At 28.8% G+C, this 21,147-nt stretch overlaps 2 protein-coding genes across 3 annotated transcripts; one reads left to right on the top strand and one right to left on the bottom strand.

Annotated features, from left to right (window-relative positions):
• Positions 1–13,987: 13,987 nt before the first annotated feature.
• LOC113553018 (cysteine--tRNA ligase, cytoplasmic) lies at positions 13,988–17,823 on the bottom strand. 2 transcript variants are annotated; one of them, XM_026956118.1, is made up of 11 exons: positions 17,634–17,823; positions 17,181–17,560; positions 16,798–17,113; positions 16,597–16,737; positions 16,305–16,515; positions 15,659–15,894; positions 15,354–15,587; positions 15,144–15,288; positions 14,868–15,076; positions 14,269–14,643; positions 13,988–14,188 (listed from the first exon to the last, which is right to left on the bottom strand). In XM_026956118.1, exons 2-11 carry the CDS (start codon positions 17,363–17,365, stop codon positions 14,063–14,065), a joined length of 2,178 nt encoding a protein of 725 aa, XP_026811919.1. In that variant the 5' UTR covers positions 17,366–17,560; positions 17,634–17,823; the 3' UTR covers positions 13,988–14,062. The 2 variants fall into 2 exon arrangements, with proteins under 2 accessions (XP_026811919.1, XP_026811920.1); XM_026956119.1 differs by lacking the exons at positions 17,181–17,560; positions 17,634–17,823 and having other exon boundaries at positions 16,798–16,919; positions 16,979–17,105.
• Positions 17,824–17,926: 103 nt separating this feature from the next.
• LOC113553019 (protein SEC13 homolog) lies at positions 17,927–20,142 on the top strand. Its single transcript, XM_026956120.1, has 2 exons — positions 17,927–18,105; positions 19,047–20,142. The coding sequence occupies exon 2, from the start codon at positions 19,078–19,080 to the stop codon at positions 19,984–19,986; it is 909 nt and encodes a 302-aa protein (XP_026811921.1). The 5' UTR covers positions 17,927–18,105; positions 19,047–19,077; the 3' UTR covers positions 19,987–20,142.
• The last annotated feature ends 1,005 nt before the right edge of the window (positions 20,143–21,147 follow it).

The raw sequence follows: 21,147 nt of genomic DNA, 5'->3' as shown, positions 1-21,147 counted from the left end.
TACATACTCGGGTGCATAATAAAAAATAAGTGTGTATTATATACCTATGTGTATTATTACTACTTATACCATAAGTACTATATTATGTGTACCTAAGTCACACACACACACATATACCGCGCACGCGTGTGTTGTTTTTTACTTTTTTAAGCGAACCAAAGACACGCCCAACATAATATCATCTCGTTCTACCGGTGTATCGTATCGTCTTGGTGCTCGGCACCGGTAGCTTTCGGGTCACGCCTTCTTCGACGCACGCGCGCGCGCAACCGGTTCGCGTAATGCTGCACACACATAGTCATTTGTTACTATGATATACAACGGTATATTATACTGCGGCATTGGTGGTAAACCGTACACACGCACATGATAAATAATACGAGTACAAGTAGGCAAACACACGTATATATATATATATATATATAGTGATAATAATCGTAATAATATAGTATACCGCAGAGTCCACGTGGGGGAACCGGTTGCTGCGGCAACACAAACCCCTTCGCGGGGCACGAGACAATATAATAACGAGCTCGTGCTCGTCGCACGCGTATTTTTTAACAACGCACATATATATAGGCATAGTATATATATATATATACATCGCACACACCGACGACGTGTGCGCCGACGTCTCCTCTACCCTCGTCTCACCCTCCGCCGAATATCTGCTGCACTCTTTCGCGCGCGGCTAATGCGTATGTGCTTGTGTATGTGTATGTGTATGTGTGTATGTGGCGTTATACGGGGGTGATCATTGTAAAAAACGTATAAAAAAAAAACGAAGGGGCTACGCGTAATAACAGTGTTAAAAATAAGAAACAACACCTGGAGCACCCTCTCGAACCCTTCTCTGTATGTGATGTGTACAGTGTATATTATATTTACAATAAGAGATAAAAAAAAAAAAAGTATGCACGCGGAAAAAAAAAGTGCCCGTTATTTTATTATTTTTTACGGGCTACCTGAGTGCGATTGCGGACCTGTGCGTATACGTCGTGTATATATGTGTGTGAAGTATAATACCGCTATATACCGCGGTGGTACGCGCGGGCGCCGATCAACCCGGAAATGCCTAGGGGCTGAAATACTTTCAAAAATATTGCTATACGAAATGTGCTCAGCAGAGGTATATTATATATGATATACCTAATGTATACAGTCATATGAAAAGTGTATACTTAGAGTGCTATACACAATATGTAATCGTTTTTAAATATACACATTACACACACATATATACTCGTATATAGATACAGTTATATGTTATCTTACGAAAAATTATGATATAATAACCATCGATGGTACAGCATAAGACAAATATTATATTTATTTTAAATTCAAAAACATATTTGTGTATAATTTGTTGGTAGAAATTAGCAATTGAAAGGTATATTTTGACTATAATAATCGATGCATGGTGCATAAGTGCATAACAAAAACAGTTCCTAACTAAATTTTGACAAAACTATTTACTGATTAATGGTTGTTAAGATTATAAAATTTCTATAATATTTATGCAAGAGTAAAAATTGACATACTGTTTAATTTCTGATGTAGCTTTGATTGAGCTGTTTTTTATGAAATTTATCAAACATAGCGAATATCTACAATTGTACCTATCGAGTATCGGTGATTAATATTGACCTATATAATAAATGCTTCAAGTAAACTTAAGAGTGACAAATCATTAAATACATCGACCATCGTTATTATACAAAAACCAATCTAGTCACTAGATATATAACATATACAATATACATCATACATCACCTTACAAAGATACAATATATATTTTTATATTCATTAATAAAATCATATAGACATATTCATTTTATTTTATATCAAATATTAAAATGTAATTATCAACTAAAATAATTATATGTATATATAGGTACAATATAGTATACTCAAATATTTTAGACTTATATTTTTACTTTTAACTCCCTTTTTTTGAATAATTATTCTTTTATTTAGTAAAAAGATTTATTTTTATATGAAATATATATTTTTCTTGAAAAAGTGTAATTGAAAATAATTGCTAATTGGACTTGTTATAATGAACATTATTAGTTATTATTAGTTATTACAGACTGACGGCGTATAATTGGCTTATTGGTTATAGGTACATATTTAAAAATATCATTCAATTAAAGTCCAAAATTAATAGAAATTCATAATTAATATTTTAATAACGAACGTCATTTAATTTTAAGTAAAAATGCCAATATTTATGTATTTAAAATATTTATTATTTTGATTTTATTTAAACATAATTTTGATTAAAAAATTCAACATTGTTGGTAACTTGGAAAATTAATTACATACATTTTTTTTTATGTATTTTTACTTTTACATTTATAATAGTATGATTTGAATAAATAAATAATAAATTTGGATTTAATGAATGGTAGCTCGGGGAAGTTTAAGCGTATAAGAACTTCGAAATCGTTAAGTTCTGCTGTAGCCCTCGAGGTGCTTTAGTATATATACAAAGTGGGTGTGCCGATTAAAACTGTGCTACCATGGTTTTTTCGTTTCCTTTTTTTCTTTTTTTCCATCCCAAACAACAGAGATATATTTTATTAAAAACTCTCCCTCTTCGTGATTTATAACCCGTTGGAAAATTCCGGTACAGCAAGCCGTCTATTTCCCCGCCTTGGCCCAGCTCACTTTAATTAGCCATTCTCTTTTGGAAAGCCTGAGGGTGCAGTAAAAAATGTAAGAAAGTTCTGGCAGCAAAAGCGGTAAAAAAAAAGGCTTCTATACCCATTGCTGCCGAAAAAAAAAAAAAAAAGAAAAAGAAAGAGACAGAGAGAGAAAGGATAACTTCCCCGAGGGTCGTTGTGTATGCAAAGCATCGTCAGAGGGGTGGTTTTTCCTTCAACCCTCTCGGGTGGCTAAATTAATTTTCAGTGCTGAAACAAAAAAAAAAGCCCCATTGCTAATGGAACTCGCTGTTATATAGATGAAGAGGCGGGCGAGTAAGCGTGGTATAGAGGGATGACGAGCACTGCTGCAGTATCTCTGGGTGCTTTTATTATTCATCGTGTATTTTTTTCTGCTTTTTTTACCCAACATTAAAGTGTATTTCTTCAATATTCATAAAAAGCTAAGTTATAATTAAGTCAACAAAAAAAAAAAACCAATGTAAGTTATTTACAAACCAACTAATGTCATAAGCAGATAAAATTTTGAAATCAATTTATACCTTTTTATACATTATAATACAATAAACATGAACCCTTGTTATTTCAATAAATGTATATAGTTTTATACATTATACATATATTATAATAAAGTATATAAATATTTTAAAAGATAATTAATTATAAGTTATATACCTAACCATTAAATATACTCAAAGTGGGTTGTTTTGTATTACTTTGTAATACCTATTATACCCCTTAAAAAGTACTCTGTAACTATAATAGTGATATAAACTTCTGCAAATATTTAATTTTTAACCCGTTTTCACTGTAAATTATTTTTTTAAATGTTAATTTACTGAATTCAAAATCTTAATAAATATATATTCTCTGTTTTTTTAATATTATACTAAGGATAATTGTACTTAAAAATGGTCATAGAATAATATAAAATACATGTTATTGAATATTAATATTTTAATATAGAATACATTTACGATTATTATGCTTGCAGGGCCATTCTTACAAATTATAAATGTTGATAAATTAAAATTAAATACTAAAATTCCCTAATCGTGGTATGAGAATTACCTATCCCTGGATACCTATACATAAATTATAATTATAGAAATATTTAAACGATTTAGTCGCTGTTATCATAGTTATTTGTCTGTATGAATTTAATGGCAGTAAAATATTTAAATAACCTTTTACACTTATTCTAAAATTGGATTATTATTTAAAAAATGATTGTATAAGCCAATGTTTAAATGTGTAAGGTATACCTTACATTCAAATTTAAGATTTATAAATAGGCATTGCGTGTCGTTATAGATGTTAAGAAATTAATCATTTTAAATAGGTATAGTTTTGGCTGAAGACGTATCGACGTTACGTATGATGTTTTTTGTATGTAAAAAAGTTTATCTAATTTAGTACGTTAAATGTGATTTATTTATTGAAACAAAACCGCAAACTCCGTTAAAAAAACGTTTTTTTTTCAATGAAAATAATCCATCGATTTCGCGTTTAAAACGACTGTACAACCTACTCTAATAAATCCGCCGCACACAAGTATCCTTTACCCAAAACAGTATATTATATAGACGTATAGAGTACACTTATTACTATAAATTATAATATATTAAATACGTCTTGGAAAATGACTTTTAGAGTGTATGTTAACATTTCACACACACACACACAAGTTTATGCAACAATAAACAAATTCATTAGAGTTATTTACAATTCATAAGGGGTATATCGGGAAGGATTAGTGAATTACAACGTTACACTCTCATAATGTTGTTAAGGATTTAAGCCATTATTGCTTTAAAAATGTTGATCTAATTCAAATTAGAGCTAATAGCTCTAAATTTATTAATAATATTTTTATACTAAAAATGACAATGGTATTTCATTAAAATATACAAGATTTAAATATATTAATAATAATTATAATAGCGTTTTCAAATCTGCAACATCCTATATTATCCAGGCTTATAATAATTATAAATATATGATTATCCTTAATACATAAAGTTAAATAACGTAAAAATTGTTATCTACATTTTGATTTAGATTCATCAACATCTTTTAAATAATTCACGGAGAAAAAGGATGGTTATCATTTAAAAATATATAAACTGAATCACCACAGGACATTTCATAGATGCTGTAGAAATCTATAGAATGAAAAGTAATATCCTCAAGTACTGTACACTTAAAAATTCCAAAAACCAGAATTTGAATAAATTTATTATTAAAGGAAAAAATTAAATTAAGGTATACTTGGCCGATCACCCTGCATTGTAAATTCACGGGTCGTGGCATACCTAACCATAATAATGTTCACGTTGTCGGTAAGTCGATTTAAGGTAAACGGGGTTGTCGGCGGCCATTTTATTCTCGTCCACTTTAGCGTTAGATTCCTAATCAAACCGTTTTCAGATCGCCATCATTCGTGAGTTCGTTAAGCGTATTGTGCAATGTGCCTGTACTTATATATTTATTTGTTACTTTGTTAGCCTCATTGCACTTCCGGTCCACGTCATTCATCTATCAACTTTCCGAGGTAGTGTGTCAACGTAAGACACACATCAACAATCAAATATATGTATATTATTCACACGTTTCTCGCATTAGAGCACTTTTAAGACCGTTATTTGCAATGTATTACATAGTTACACATATTTAAGTGCGTATATCGTACAATATAGGTTTGTAAAATCCAAATAAAAACCGTGATAATATTATAGTCACCTATAATCGCTAAATCCTTAAACACCGTACAATATTTTTAAAAAACTTTGTCTCAAGACTAAGTACTATATACTTAAAACTTGCAAAATTAGAATTATGATAAATGTATGGTTTAGGTATAGTAATTATTTATTTGGCATAAGTAAAAAAAATCACTCAAAACAAGAATTTTACACAGTGTACTAGATACATATTTATGAAGTTCTAGAGAGAGGGAGCCGATCGTCATGAGTGGCGTTTTTTTATATGCCCCCATGGGCATTATATGCATATTTTCGTTTATACATTTTGTAACAAATATCGTTATCTTGTTGGGAAACTTTTTTTTACTAACTCCGTTATTATTCATCAACCAATCGTACAACGACAAACGGAAAAGCACTGCAGTGTTCTTAGTGCTGTGATCGTGTTTCTTGGTATATAGAAAAATATTGACATTCATAATAAGTATGATGGGAGGGAGCCAAGGGAAAAACATGATACAGAATCTGGGCCAGAAAATTATGAATATGCCAGTGAAAACTTACATAATACATTGGAGTGTATACATTTCGGTGTCAACATTTTAAATATTGTATAACTATTTTATTGTTATTAACCATAATTGACGTTGATTTGGTAATCGTAACATACACGGAATCGAAATAAAAATAATACCTAAATACCTAATATTCGTATTAGTAATATTATAGGCAGGGTAACGGTACTACCTATTATAGAAACAGCTGTAATATAACGAGTACACGATAATAAAGATCGAGCACCGTTTGTATATTCTATAATCTATATAATAATATGCTTGCAGTAAACGATGCAAGTCTTATCCCGGTGAATCGTATTTGGACCTTGGATTGCGCAAGACGTGAAATTTGTACACATATATCATTGTAAAGAACGAATAAAAAATTATTTTTACATGGCACAATGTTGTAATTTGTAACAATAATTACTACCACCGGACAGAAAATAATTGTAATCGTTAAACCATGTTTATTACAATTATGTAATAAGTTACCGAGTTTAGCAATAAGTCTTAGTAAATATTAATAGGATAATAATAATTATGTTTATCGGCATAGGAAAGTACGTAAGCTATGATAATAGATATATAAGAAATAAGAGAAGACGTAAAGCGGTTCTTCGGGGGGGTCGCTCCACAGTCTATACGATCGCTGTTCAGAACACTGTGGTTTAATAAAGTAGGTACTTTATTCATTTTAAATTGTGTGTTCGATTTTTATTCGTGTGCCTCAAAGTAATCGGCGTATTCGACAGTTCTAAAAATTGTATTTCTAGTTGTTTATACTTTGAACTTTTATCCTACCAGCTACACATATATATATATATATATATAATTTACAAAGTAATAAAGTATATATATTATGCATATAAACTACTACTTCTGTAACCTGCTATAATTATAAACGACTATGTCATACTATAGTAATGATTAAAAATTTTTCTGCAAACATTTTTCTACCAACAATTGAAAAACTGGTGGAATTACGAACCTGAACTCTTTAGGTATTCGATCGGTCGCAAAATCGTTTGAAGTCGACGTTTATATAATACCTACCGGAGTCGGGAGATGAATACCATCCTGATCCTATACAGCGCTGTATTTGTATAATATACTATAAATTATTATAGGTACTAATGGCCACTCGTGGTAACATCGATACACCGTTTGAAATGTTCGGTTTGTATTTTATAAGAACTCTATATACATTGGCGTGATGGCGTAGCTGTGGGTGGTCATGGGTGTATGCCCCCCCTCTTGAATTTTTTATTGATGATAATCACGGTTATAGCCTAATTCCTCACGATATTTTGTGGTAACAATCTTTGAATATAGCTCCCCCACCCTATATATTGAGCTCCAGCTACGCTACTGTCTGTAACTCTGTATATCAGTCACACCTCTGACATGCAGGGTTTTGAGTAGGTTAAAGTTTTTACGTAAAAACACCCATTCTCCTGTTGTTACTTACCTGTATTATCGATTAATAAATCGATTTATCGACAGTTAACTGTATTAGTGTGTCGGCGTACACAAGCGTTCACACACATTAAGTAATATAAATGACAAGACGTATATTATATTATACAGTGATTCATATCATTTAACTTAATGATTATTGTTGTATTAAAAAGCAAACGTTTTTTATGTATCTATTATTTGATTACTTTGATGCGTGAAATGTCATTCTTTGTTTGCATATTATATATAGTAAAGAGCTCATGTAAAAATATACACAAGTAACATTTTGAGTAATAATAAAAAAAAAGAAAACTGTGACATTTAAAAATAAAAACATTAATTACTGTTATTTTCAGTTAATTATTTAGTTAATTTCGACTTATTATAAACAGTTGTTAAATACATTTTACTATACAATACTGTATGACTGTATGTAAGATCGCTGTTTCTTATTTTACAGTAGGTACCTGTAGTAAATTAAAATTAAAATAATGATACAAAACATTTAAGTGCACTTATAATAACATGTATGTTGTATATTTACTACTATTTGAGATAAAAGTAGGTATGTAATAATAATATTAATTTATTTGTATTTGTGCTTTAGAAATTCCTATACCTACGTCCTACATTATCAAGTTAATATTATGATATATTGATATCTCGTCGATCACCAAACTTTGTCGGCAGTGCGTAATTTCTATGAGTAATATCGACAGTAAAGTTTCGTCGCGAACGACTTCGCCCGGTAATTATAGATTTATATGTAATGTTGTACATTCGAAGCCTAACCTAACTACTGACATAGACATTAAATTAGATCGATAACTCATAATAATAGTTTAAGTTAAAATCCACCATTTTTGTGGGAATTATTGCTCTTACCCCGCATATGCTATATTATCAATAAGAAATATTTTAAATTAATTATTTATTATATTTAAGATTCTTTATTTAATTACATTTTTACCGATTGAACAATGTATCAGTGTATTAGTGTAATACACCCCCTAACCACCCAAAAATATAAACATTGCTTATATTTATTTTTAAAATATGAATTATGAGATTTAATTTTTTAAAGTTAAATTTAAAAAAATCTATTATTACTGATTTAATTATAATATGAGATGTGCTTTCTCATTATTTTTAAATAGTAAATATTCTACATTCCGTGTTTCGTTTTTTATTTAATGAAGTTCCTATTTATATGTATATACCTATTATAGTTAAAAAGCCTCTACGTTTTAGAATACATAGGTACTTTAAACGCAAACAAAATATGTACAGCAGTAAAAATAACGAATAACGATCTTTATATTATATGTTGTATTATTATGCGCGTATAACCTATACGACATATTTTACTGATTACTGTCTACGACAATATTGTATTATGTAGTTTATTTATTATATATGACGGAGTGATCGGTGGAAAAGAAATCGACGACGCATGACCGGATAACCGCAAAACAATCGTTATTTAGCAACAAGTCAATCCGGACGTACGTAACGCGGTCACAATAGCCCGTCACCCTCCCTCGCCGGAGCCGCGCCGTGCCGCCACCAGAATCTGCAGCAGCTTTTGTCTATAACCGACACTTATCGCACCTTTTTGATTTATTCGACCGTGACTTCATGCACATAATATATACGCGTATGTGTGTGCGTGTGTGAGTGTGTTTATTCGTCACTTGTCAATCAAATAAAATCGTTTCCAGGTGAGATTCGCAAATATAATAATAATATATAACATTTATAGGTATTATGTATATATATATATATATATATATAGATACCTACCAATAGTACATAGAGTATATATATATATATGGCTCGAACGCGTCTCTTATACACACGCACACATGTCGACGAATTAATAATAATCGCACATTGTTGCGAAAACGTCGAGCCTGCGCATGACGTGATGTGCTGCAGCGTATTTAAAAAAAAAAAAACAAAAAAAAAAACTATATAATACATAAATTCATTTTTTTTTCAATCGCAACAATAATAATATACGAGTGCGATGGGAATAGTGTTCAATCCGAATCCGGATATCCGTAACCCCGATGCATGATATACTACGCGTACGCGTTATATTTATTATATAAATTGTGTTTTATACACATGAAAATAATATGTTCGCACGTACCTATATAATATGTATAACATCATATCATAAAGGTTCGTATAAGGTACGCGGCGGAACCGTCACTAATATATACATACCGTGTACATATATAATATTGTGTACACGCTACATGCGGACGCATTCAAATTTATCCCGCGCCGATATTTTATTCAAATTTTGTCGAGTCCGTGACGAATTTGTTTTATCGTCCGGCACCGACGACCCGCCGACCTCGCCACATCGACTCGTCCCGCGAAGATTCTCGCGATGATAATACACGCACAATAATATGTGTAACATACGTAAACGCGTATTTTCGACACGCTCGTCGTGTATAGTATTATAATATTATATTATTAATATTATGCAAAATCCTATGCGCCCGCCGTGTACGTCGTCCGTCCCCTAAAAAACCATTTTTTTGTATTATATTTACGATTTCGTTGCATTTATAGGTATACGTGTACCGAATCATCGTATTTTTGGTTATTATACTATTAATATGCCGTCCGGATATGTACGGGATTGTTGTTATTTCTTTTATAGAATGCGTCGCGCTAACTTCGACAAATCGTTTTTGCGAAAATGAGGATAGTTCGGGGGGGGGGGGGAGAGTTGGTTTTTTTTTTTTTTTATTGGACTTGGAGAATTATTTATGACTGTGAGAAAACCGCGGCCCATGTAATATATTATTATATGGTTACCTACAAAAATTTCGTCGTATTACGCAATATATGAGTACCCACTACCGTCAGTGGCGCCGATCTCCGTATGTATGTGTATTGGATATACAATACCTAATTTAGGTGGGTGGCGCCGTAGCGGGCGATGGTAGTCCGCAGGATATAAATATAAAAGTTATATACGTATATCGTATCTATTATGTGGATATAAGTGTGTACAATTAGTCTCGTACTTAAATGTAAAAAAATCACTGTTTACTGGAACCTCCTATCTCAGTTTTATTTTTATGCAATACCGTTTGAAACTTGACATCATTGGCATCGCACTGACTATAAACAGTTAACATTTTACAAATATATACTACATAGGTATAACTATACGAGACTTGTCCGGGGAATTTCGTCTCCAAATAAAAAAAAAATAGTAAAAATCTCCTTAATTTTTGTGAAAAATTGTATTATTACAAAAATATACAACAATAACAGATACCCATACGCCACACGACACACACAAACGACCAATAGGTAATTGAACAAATATGTACACTTATTGTCTGTCCTAATATAATATATTATTCGACGACGTCTGCTACATCGTACAAACACAAAATCACTGTGCAATCACAACGTTGTAGCCTGTGGGCAAGCAATATGTGACGTAATAATTGAAATAACTGAATTATATATTTATATGATATATCCACGATTCTCGGAAACAAATAAATAACAGTACGACTACTACGTCTTAACCCGCTTTACAGTGGCGTGTCCTGTGTCCAGAACTGTTTTTGTGGATGGGCCACAAAAATTAAGTTAAGATCCTCATATTATAATTTGATCTATTTAGGTATTAATATTTTTATTCTAAATGACTAATTTTTATATTTTTATAATAAACGGTAGCTTACCTTTTATTAAAACATAAACTCTTTAAATATTCAAATCTTACATTTTTATTAAAATACCTAACCTAATCAAAACAATTTTTCTCTTACTATAAATCATATTTTCATTGAGCATCGGAATTATACTAGTCTAGTACTTATATACAAATGTGGGTGCGCACTTGCCTACCAGGCCCGCCCCCCTAAACACGCCACTGCCGCTTTAGTATTCCGACTAAATCGTGCATCTAATTTTATGTAATAAAAATTACGAGTGCACGCGTTCTCGCAAATAATTCTATAACTACTTTATTTAAATCTTAAAACAAATAAATAATCATTGTAAACCAGTATAGACATAAAACACTGTTTAATTTTACCTTCATATGCATACGGTATACACTGATTACCAAATCGCCTTAATTCAGTGCTTTGTTTTCAAAGCTTTAACAAAGCTGCAGATAAACCTTTTTTAGGGGAACATTTTAATAATTTACATAATATATTATAATAGCGAATATTTTCACTGTCACTTTCTTGGTAATTTTAAACGTTTTTTTCCAAAGAATATTTTTATTCGGTTTAATTAAATTTACATGCCATTCTTGGAACTTAATCGCTTTATTACTTAATCAATTAATTTGGTAAAAAAAATACAACCAGATAATTTTTAATTAAATTAAAATTTTTAATATTTAATTTTTCAGTTAGATTTAAAAAAAACTATTTTGACATAATTAATTCGCCGGTTGATGATATTCATTATTTTTTATTTAAATAATTATTTATTATAATTAATTAAGTTCTATCTGAGTAAATTGTATTTAAAAAAAATAGTTTATTTTATCTTAGAAATCCGTGGTATTAATAAAAATATAAAATATTATATTGATTTTTAACAATAGCAAAATATTTCAAAAGTAAAATAATCTGTTAAAAGCTAAATAATTTCAATAAATATTTGTAGGTACTATATCTACCTAAAAATGGTTAATACTACTCAAACGAAAAAAAAACGATTTTAAGCGAAGCAGACGAACAATTTGAACTTACAACATTTATCAAATAAAATTGTGCATACACATGTCTTTTTGATATTTTTAAATTGCTATAAAAAATAAAAACAACTTCATTCGAGAGACATAGCCTCATATTTACAAACCATACGTAAAGTATCTAACTGAAAATGTGATGAAATTTTAAATACACAATTAATAATTTGCGAGTTATCGAGATTTTGAACACTTGTTAAACCCAAAAAACTAAACAATGTTAGGATAAGTTATCCCGGATAAAGTTATTTATACTGAAATTTCAATGTTAGCGGCAAAATAGTTACTGTGTAGTGTGTATGTACTTACTAGTGTCCCTGTACGAAACAAAATTGATATTTTTGTTAGAAAATTAAGTTTATACTTTATTTTACGTAACTGCAATATACATTTAGTGTTAATTTTTAGGTTCTGAGAGGAGCGATGAATGTATTGAATTTACAACACACAAATATTAAGCATTAGTAATGATTTTTAGACAAAGCAATGAATATATTTTATTTTTTTTTATTTATATATTATTTATTTATAATAAGTAATAGAAAAATGCTTAGGATTTAAACTTCAATGTTCTTTTTTAAGAGCATGAATCTAACTGATACTTCACGGAGGTTAAAATTAAAAATTCCCAGTACTTTTCATAATAATTAAGAAAATAAAATATCTGGGGTCCTAAAAAACCAAAGTTAAAAATAATTTGAAGGCTAATTGAGGCTAAAAAGTAAAACCTTATAGGGGGGCTAAACCCCCTCTAGTTATGCCCATGGGTATAGCATTAATAAGTACATAAATGAAAAAAAAAATTATCATTGAAATATGCAATTAGTTTTTTAATCAATTATTTGTTGATATGTTTGATACACAAAAAGTATTTTCAGAATTTAATTATTGTTTGTGATTATTAAATTTAATTTTAGATAACCTCCAGTATTATTATTCAGATCACAAATATTATTAGACTTCATGGATAAAACATGTACAGCTAAATTCACAGAGGTTTTTTATTAAAGATGTATACACATTTTAAGTAAATGGGAATTGGGAATAATAATAGAATAACAAAATTATATTCTAATTTATGTAAATTAAATTTAAAGATATTTGGCACAAAAACAGAAATATAAATTACTATTGTTAAATTAACTTTAAAAATAATACTACATCTTTAAAGAAAAAATTAAAGAATATTTTTAAGACTATAGATTAGTAAGGTTCAGGATTTAATGAAAACTCAACAAGAGTGCCAAAAACAATTTTAATTGTTTAATATAAAAATTAAATCATACTGGCTTTTTAGATCTTCTTTGGATAAAAAAAATATTTTTAGGTTTAAAGTAAATTAATATTAATTGAAATAAACTACTTATTATATATATTGGGAATGAAAGAATATATACATAATATTATGTATGTAGTGTTGGCGTGTAGCATCAATAATAATTTTAAATTTTCATCATAAATTATAGTAATCATCTTAGATTTAAAATGAAAATAAAACATTAAATAATAAACATATACAAATATTATTCATAGTTTAAAAAATGTATTAAAAAAATGTTCATTTTATAATTATTATAAGGCAAAATTATTTTTCAACCGTGGATTAGTGTAATTCCATTTCTTACATTTGTTAACGTCAATATAATATAAATTGAAGATATTACTATTTAAGTATACCTATTTTTAAATTATTTCAATAATACTGTCACTAATAATGTAAAATAAATACTGTATTGTTTTTAAGTGTCCAAAAAGCTTAAAAACAAGTAAACAATATGCATATTATACAGAGCTTTTTAACTTTTTAGACACAGTATATTAAAAATAATGATTGAAAATAAATTTAAAGTCAAAGAATAAAATCTATTATTGATATAAAATAAAACACAAAACATGATTTCAATTTTTATTTTTATATCAAATTTTTTCAATACTTTCTAGATACTCCTTATGTAATGTTGCATGAGTTGATTGAATTTTTTGTAACTTCTTAGTCAATCCCTTACTAATTTTGTTACCTTGACTGTCAATAGTTGGTAGACCCTATTATAATTAAAAATATATATATATACTTATCAGTTAAAAAAAATTATTAATATCTAAAATATAAAAATATAATTTACGTTTTCATCAAATTCTGAATATTTGTCAGTTTCTAATTTAAACAAATCCTTGGGGTGTATTTTTTTAAGTTCTTCTTTTTTTGCCCGTGCCAGATCTTGTTCTTTTTTCTTTTTTTCTTTTTCTGCAAGTTTGTCTGCTTCTGCTTTAGCTTTAGCTTTTCTTTCACGTAAAATTGCTTCTCGCCCCACAAATTTAATGGCAGTAGGTTTTCCATCAATATCTTCTAAACGTACTCCATTATCAGGAAGAATTTCATCTCTGAGTTTATCACACAAGATTAGTATATCCTTAGAACCTATTGATCGAGCAATACCACGAACAGAGTCACGAAAATCTGATAAAATGTTTAGGTATGGAGTGACAATAGTCTCAACCTAAAAACAGTATTGTTTTATTAATGTTAATCTTTTTATTATTTGCTGAGTATAAACAATTCTATAATTCTATAAACCATTGATGCTAAGAAAGGACCTCTATAGAACATTTGTATGCAGAAGGATAGCTTTACTATGTACAAACAGTTACAAACACTTGTTGTTGCCGAGGTTTCTTAACACAAATGGAGTATAAACGAATAATAAATAATTCTAATACTTACATCGCCTGAAGAACTCCCTTCGCTTACTGGGAATCCAATTTCATCAGCTGTTTTAATCCCAAATACTTTCAATATCTTGGTGATGTATTTAGCTATATCCAATAATAAGGTATGATTTACAGCAGAAGAATCACAGTCTCTTAAATATACATTACACGCAGATATACATTCTCTGATTGCTTCTAATACTGTCTTTGTATCAATATTATCTAAGAAAATTGTTAATTGATTAAAAAAATGTTGTCTATTACTTTTCAATTTACAACTAAAATTTACCACACAGTGCTGCATGAACATTTGATTTGCATAAATTGAACTTCTTGCTTAATTCTATTTCAGAAGATAACCACTTTGAATATCCAATAGCTAATGCATTAACATCAGTTTTTCTAGTTATATGTTTTACATTTAAAAAGAATTCCTAAAAAATTTAACTTATCATAATAAATATTACTTACAAAACATAATTAGTCATATGAGACTTACATTAAGAAGTTTTTCACAAGCCATTGCTGACTCCATAGTACTTTCGCTATAATCTAAAGTATCCTTCCATGAATGTAGCAAAAAGGCAAGTCTCAACTGCCTTGATGTATTCTTTTTGAGAGCATCTTCAATAGTAATAAAGTTTTTCAATGATTTTGACATCTTACATCCTGAAATTGTTAAATGACCAGAATGCAAAAAGTACCGAACCCATTCTTCATTATTGTAATAGGCCTACAAAACACAGAATAGCCGTATTAGTTAATTTTAAGAAAATAGATGTATTGATTTATACTAATAATTACTTCTGCTTGAGCAATTTCGTTATCATGATGTGGAAATTTTAGATCAATGCCACCAGTATGAATATCTAATGTTTGACCTAATATACAAGAAGCCATAACAGAGCATTCAATATGCCAGCCAGGTCTACCTTTTCCCCAAGAAGAGTCCCACCAGGGTTCACCTTTTTTTGATTTTTTCCAAAGTGCAAAATCATTAGGAGAACGTTTTTCATTCACTGCACTTGTAGTTAGATCACCTAAAATGTTACATATTTTATTTACATTTTCAAGCTATAAGAACACAATTTTCCAACATTTTTTACAATTTTTATTGTGTAATTAGAAGATTAGTATCTACTAAACTATTGAATTTAATAAGTTTTTTTTTTTTTTGTTATTTTATCAAAACTTGATACATTTACAATTATTTCACCAAGAAAATAATAGATCTCACTGAACAAGTTTTTTAATAATTAAAGAATACACATTGTTAATTTAAACAATTGAAAATAAAGAAAAAATGGTTCAGAGATAATTTTAAATTTTAAATAATGTAATGTTAGAATTAGACAAGAATATTTATTTTCATAAATACTTTAAAATTAGAATCTAAATACATAATTTAATATTATAATTAGTAATGAATTCTAAAAATAATATTATTTACCTTCTCCGTCTTGTAGTGATTTTGAATCTCCATATGCTTCTGGAACTAACTTAGCATAATGGTGAATAGGTTGAGAATCAAATGCAGCGACATCAAAATATACTGAACCATTAGATTCATAAGCATAACCATTTTTTATTATTGTTTCTATGTAAGCTATGATTTCAGGGATATACTCGCTCACCCTAGAAAGTTTATCCGGTGGTAAAATCTGTTAACGAAAAAAATTACATACATACTTTGTAAATTGTGTCATTAATACTTAACTTCAAAAACAATTATTATACTCAACATTTAAAGAAGCCATATTAGAGTGGAAATTTGATTCCCAAAATCTGGGTAGAGATTCAAATATACTGTTATCAGGAACATCTGCACTATTTAAAATATCTAAATAAGCACCAAATGAATCTTTGATTTCATTTAATGCCAACTAAAATAAAACTTTTCTTATAAATTCTTTAAAATTAAAAAATTATTAATTTTTACATACTTTTATATCATCTAATGATGAACCCTCGATTAGTTGAGAAACAGAAGTCATTTTCTCTATAGATTTTAATGTCATTACTTTTTTATCAGGGTCCATCTGTTCAATATCTTTTTTTAGGTCACCTAGAGCCAGAAGAATATCTTTTTGCACAATTTGTTTATCGGTAGCTGTCTTTACATACTCTTCAAACAAATGTAACTGTCGTGCTCGTTTGATTATTTTGTCATCAATGTCTGTGATATTCATAACATATTCAACATCATAATGGAAATAATCCTTTAACACTCGACGTAGTATATCAAATGTAATGTAACTCCTAGAAAAGTAAAAAAAAAAAATAAATTATGATGAAAAAAAAGTAGACAATATACCTATGTATTTACCTAGCATGTCCCATGTGTGAAGCATCATACACTGTAGGTCCACAGCTATACCAATGTACCTTATTCTCATTTTTTGGGATGAATACTTCTTTCTTTCTTGTCAAGCTGTTGTACAACTTTAAGCGAGGTGTATCAGACAATTTGTCACAAGACCATGCTGGTTGACTTCGCTTAGCAGTGGCCATAATGATACTGTGTGTTTCAGATATCAACTGTCAGACTGTCTCCAGAGGAATAGAGGATTAATATTGACTCGACGATATCAAACAAAACTATTGTACACGTGTAATATTGTCAACAATATTATAACGTCTAATACTTGTTTATATAATATTTGCAACGAACGCACGTTGTCACAAAAGTAACAACAAATATTGTTTCTAAACACGTCAACGTCATATAAATATTACCAATTGAAGTAGGCTATTAGATGATAAACAAGCAGGTACTTACGTAAACACGTATAAATCAAAATTCTGTAAGTCTTAGAACTGCACAGTTGAAGTAGACTGTGGTTTTATTTAGTGTTAGTACTAATACTAAATGGCATCAATACAAGTTTTAGTCATCAGACACAAATTCGCAGTTTTCAATATGAATCATGTGCATAATTATTATCATCCGGTGAAACTGCACGGCGATCGGGCCATAAGAAAGTGATAACACTTATCGCGTTTTATCATTCTGCCGCGTTGACAGATTGACATTTTTATTTTCTTATCAGATACAAAATAAATAACATATAATAATAATAATTATGCATAGTTTTGTGTATTATCTGTAATTTAAAAGTTGCAACTTTACAAGTGACTGATGTGTAGTGTGAGTTATGATGTGATTTATGTTTTAAAAACTATCAAATTCGATCTCTAAACAGTTCGAAATTCATTAACGCATTGTTGGATTTATTAAACCGCTAACAAAGGTAATTTCGTTTATTTATTATTCCGACGCCGTCTATCGTGAGCAATGTTATTGTAACTTTCATTAAAAATTAGTTATTTTGATAAGGTCTATTCAATACATTTATTTTTAATTGGTATTTGTTCATTATATATTTAAAAGTAATCACTTTAATATGTCAATATGTAAATAGTTGTGTATTTAAATTTATGAATATGATAAATTTTCATTTGTATTATCTCAAGCCTAGCACTACAAAATAAGAAATAAGAAATGAGTAGGTACTTAGGTATTAAGTTAAATTTGTTAGTAAATTTAAACTGGACTTTTTAGTTGTTACTATTGAATATCTTCCTTGGCAGACTTGACAAATAGTTTGATTTGTAATTCTTCGTGTGTTATGTGATTGTTTTGTAGCATTAAAATTGCTTTCTCCAATAAAATTTAAAATTTAACTTAATATTTCATAAATGCAATAAACAACTTTAAAAGTGAATATTTATTAACAAATAATAACATTAAGTTCATTTTTATAATTTCAACATAAATATTGTTTTTGTAAAATAGAAAAAGAAAAATTTAAGTTATACTACTGCAACTTTTATATAAATTAATTATTATTGAATTGATTAATTTTCAACTTTATATTTCATGCTTGATTGTTATTTATAATACAATAAATTATTGAAATAAAAATAACATTAGGTAAATAATAAAAAATATAGAATATATCTATTTATTATAAAATATTAACTTTGTACAAATATAATCCAAACCATTATGTGTTATAATGGATTAAACAACCACCTAGAATACGAGATAAAATTTTAATTACAAATATCAAACATATTTTATACATTTTTTTAACGTAAAGTTTTTAATAAAACTACTATTATTTCATACTTGCTTATTTATTTTGCTAAATTTGAATTTAAATTAATTATATTTTACATCTTATTTCAGGTATACATTTGTTTTTATTTAGAGGATTAATATGAAAATGGTACCTATGACTGGCTTAATTTTGAATGAACATGAAGGCGAAGTTCATGATGCTGAACTGGATTATTATGGTCAGCGTTTAGCTACATGCTCAAGTGATAAAACAATTAAAATATACAGTATTAACAATGGTAATAAGACATTATTGGCCAACATTAAGGGCCATCATGGACCTGTATGGCAAATTTGTTGGTCCCATCCTGTGTCTGGACATTTATTAGCCTCTTGTTCTTACGACAAACGTGTTGTTGTGTGGAAAGAATCAAATGATTGGTTTAATATATTTGAATTTACTCATGAATCTTCAGTTAATGCTATTGCTTGGGCACCCCATCAACATGGCACAATTCTAGCGAGTGCTAGTTCAGATGGGTCTGTTGGAGTACATGTGTTCAACAAAGAATGGTCTTCTAAATCATTTAGTGCCCACCATAATGGATGTAATACTGTAGCTTGGGCTCCATACAAAGAATTACTATTTGGATCTGATCAAACAGACTTTGGAAAAAAGCTAGTATTGGCAAGTGGTGGCTGCGATAATTTAGTTAAAATATGGACTGCTGAAAATGATCAATGGATACAAGTTGGTGAAATAAATTGTCATACAGATTGGGTTCGAGATGTGGCATGGACATGTACTATTGGTGATAATCGTCAATTAATTGCTAGTTGTTCCGAAGATAAGACTGTTGTAGTGTCACATAGTGATGATTATTCCAAATGGTCTTCTGTACGAATGCATTTGTTTGATAGCCGTGTTTGGACTGTAAGCTGGTCAAAAATTGGGAATGTACTTGCAGTATCTGCTGAAACTAATAAAGTATCATTATGGAAAGAGAAAACAATTGGTCATTGGGTTAGTTGCAGTGAAATTGATGATAATAAAGGGATGGATGATTAAATGTTTATTATATTATTTTTACTTTTAAATGTATTAAAATATTTTGTAATAAAAGTTTTGTAAAAAAATCTACTGAATGGGAATTAAATAATCGAAAATTAGGTATTGTTTTTTGTCATAAAAAAAATATATAATAATAAACGTGATTGTAATTATTATAGACTTTAAATTGTTAATATAAATTGGTAAATTCAAATGTATTTTTAAAACAATTTACTAAATATTGATAATATTGTAGTCAGATCAATTGGAATTGCAAACAAGAGGGATTCTACTGTAATACATTATAATAATCGCTCATTAATGAGTTGATTGGTTTTTATTTTTTAGAAACTATTATCCATTTTTTTGGGAAAGGGGTTAGTATTTTCAATAAAAAATTAGTTGTATGAAGCTTGGGTATTTACTATTTAATTATATCACATTAAAATATAAGCAATATTAATTTTAAAATAACATAATAATATTATTAATTTAGAATAACTTTAAAATGTGAAACAATTAAAAATTATATGCATACAGACAAAAACTAAAAATGTATTTAATGGTATTTTTTGGTTATCGCGACTACCTAACCAAATAACTGTTTGGTATTAAACGGGAAACGACGGAATGTTTTTCAATTGTTTAATTATTAATAATTTGAGTATGGATGGGAGAATAAATGAATAAAATATGGTTGGAATGATATTTCTATCAATATTTTACTCACCATAATAAATAATTGTAATTAGCTTAACCTAGAGAAAATATATAATATTAACATGGAATTCTTCATTCAATCAGTAAATTTGTCATGTAAGTATTATAGTCAAATGAGTTAGGTAGTGACTTATCTTGTTTTAAAGGGTATACAATTTAATTTAACCTTTTAATAAGTAATAAATGTACTCAGGCCTCGGTCGCGTAACCAAGAGCGTTTTGAATATTAAAACACCTTGTTTAAACACCAAAACGCCTCCCCCTCCTTGGCGATATAATATAATCCAAATATATGATTTTGCCGAAATGTTTGTAATGACATACTTACACAATGATACATTGATATTCCCTCTGAACATTTTAAATTCAACTATTTCAGATTTCCTATTGAACAAACTTGATTTATGGTATAACCTAACACATATAACCATGGTATAATGTGTAATAATGTTTGAATCA

The sequence above is a fragment of the Rhopalosiphum maidis genome, chromosome 2 (genome assembly GCF_003676215.2).
Source record: "Rhopalosiphum maidis isolate BTI-1 chromosome 2, ASM367621v3, whole genome shotgun sequence".
In the NCBI taxonomy this organism is placed as follows: Eukaryota; Metazoa; Arthropoda; class Insecta; order Hemiptera; family Aphididae; genus Rhopalosiphum; species Rhopalosiphum maidis.
This window is presented reverse-complemented; position numbering and strand designations above follow the sequence as displayed.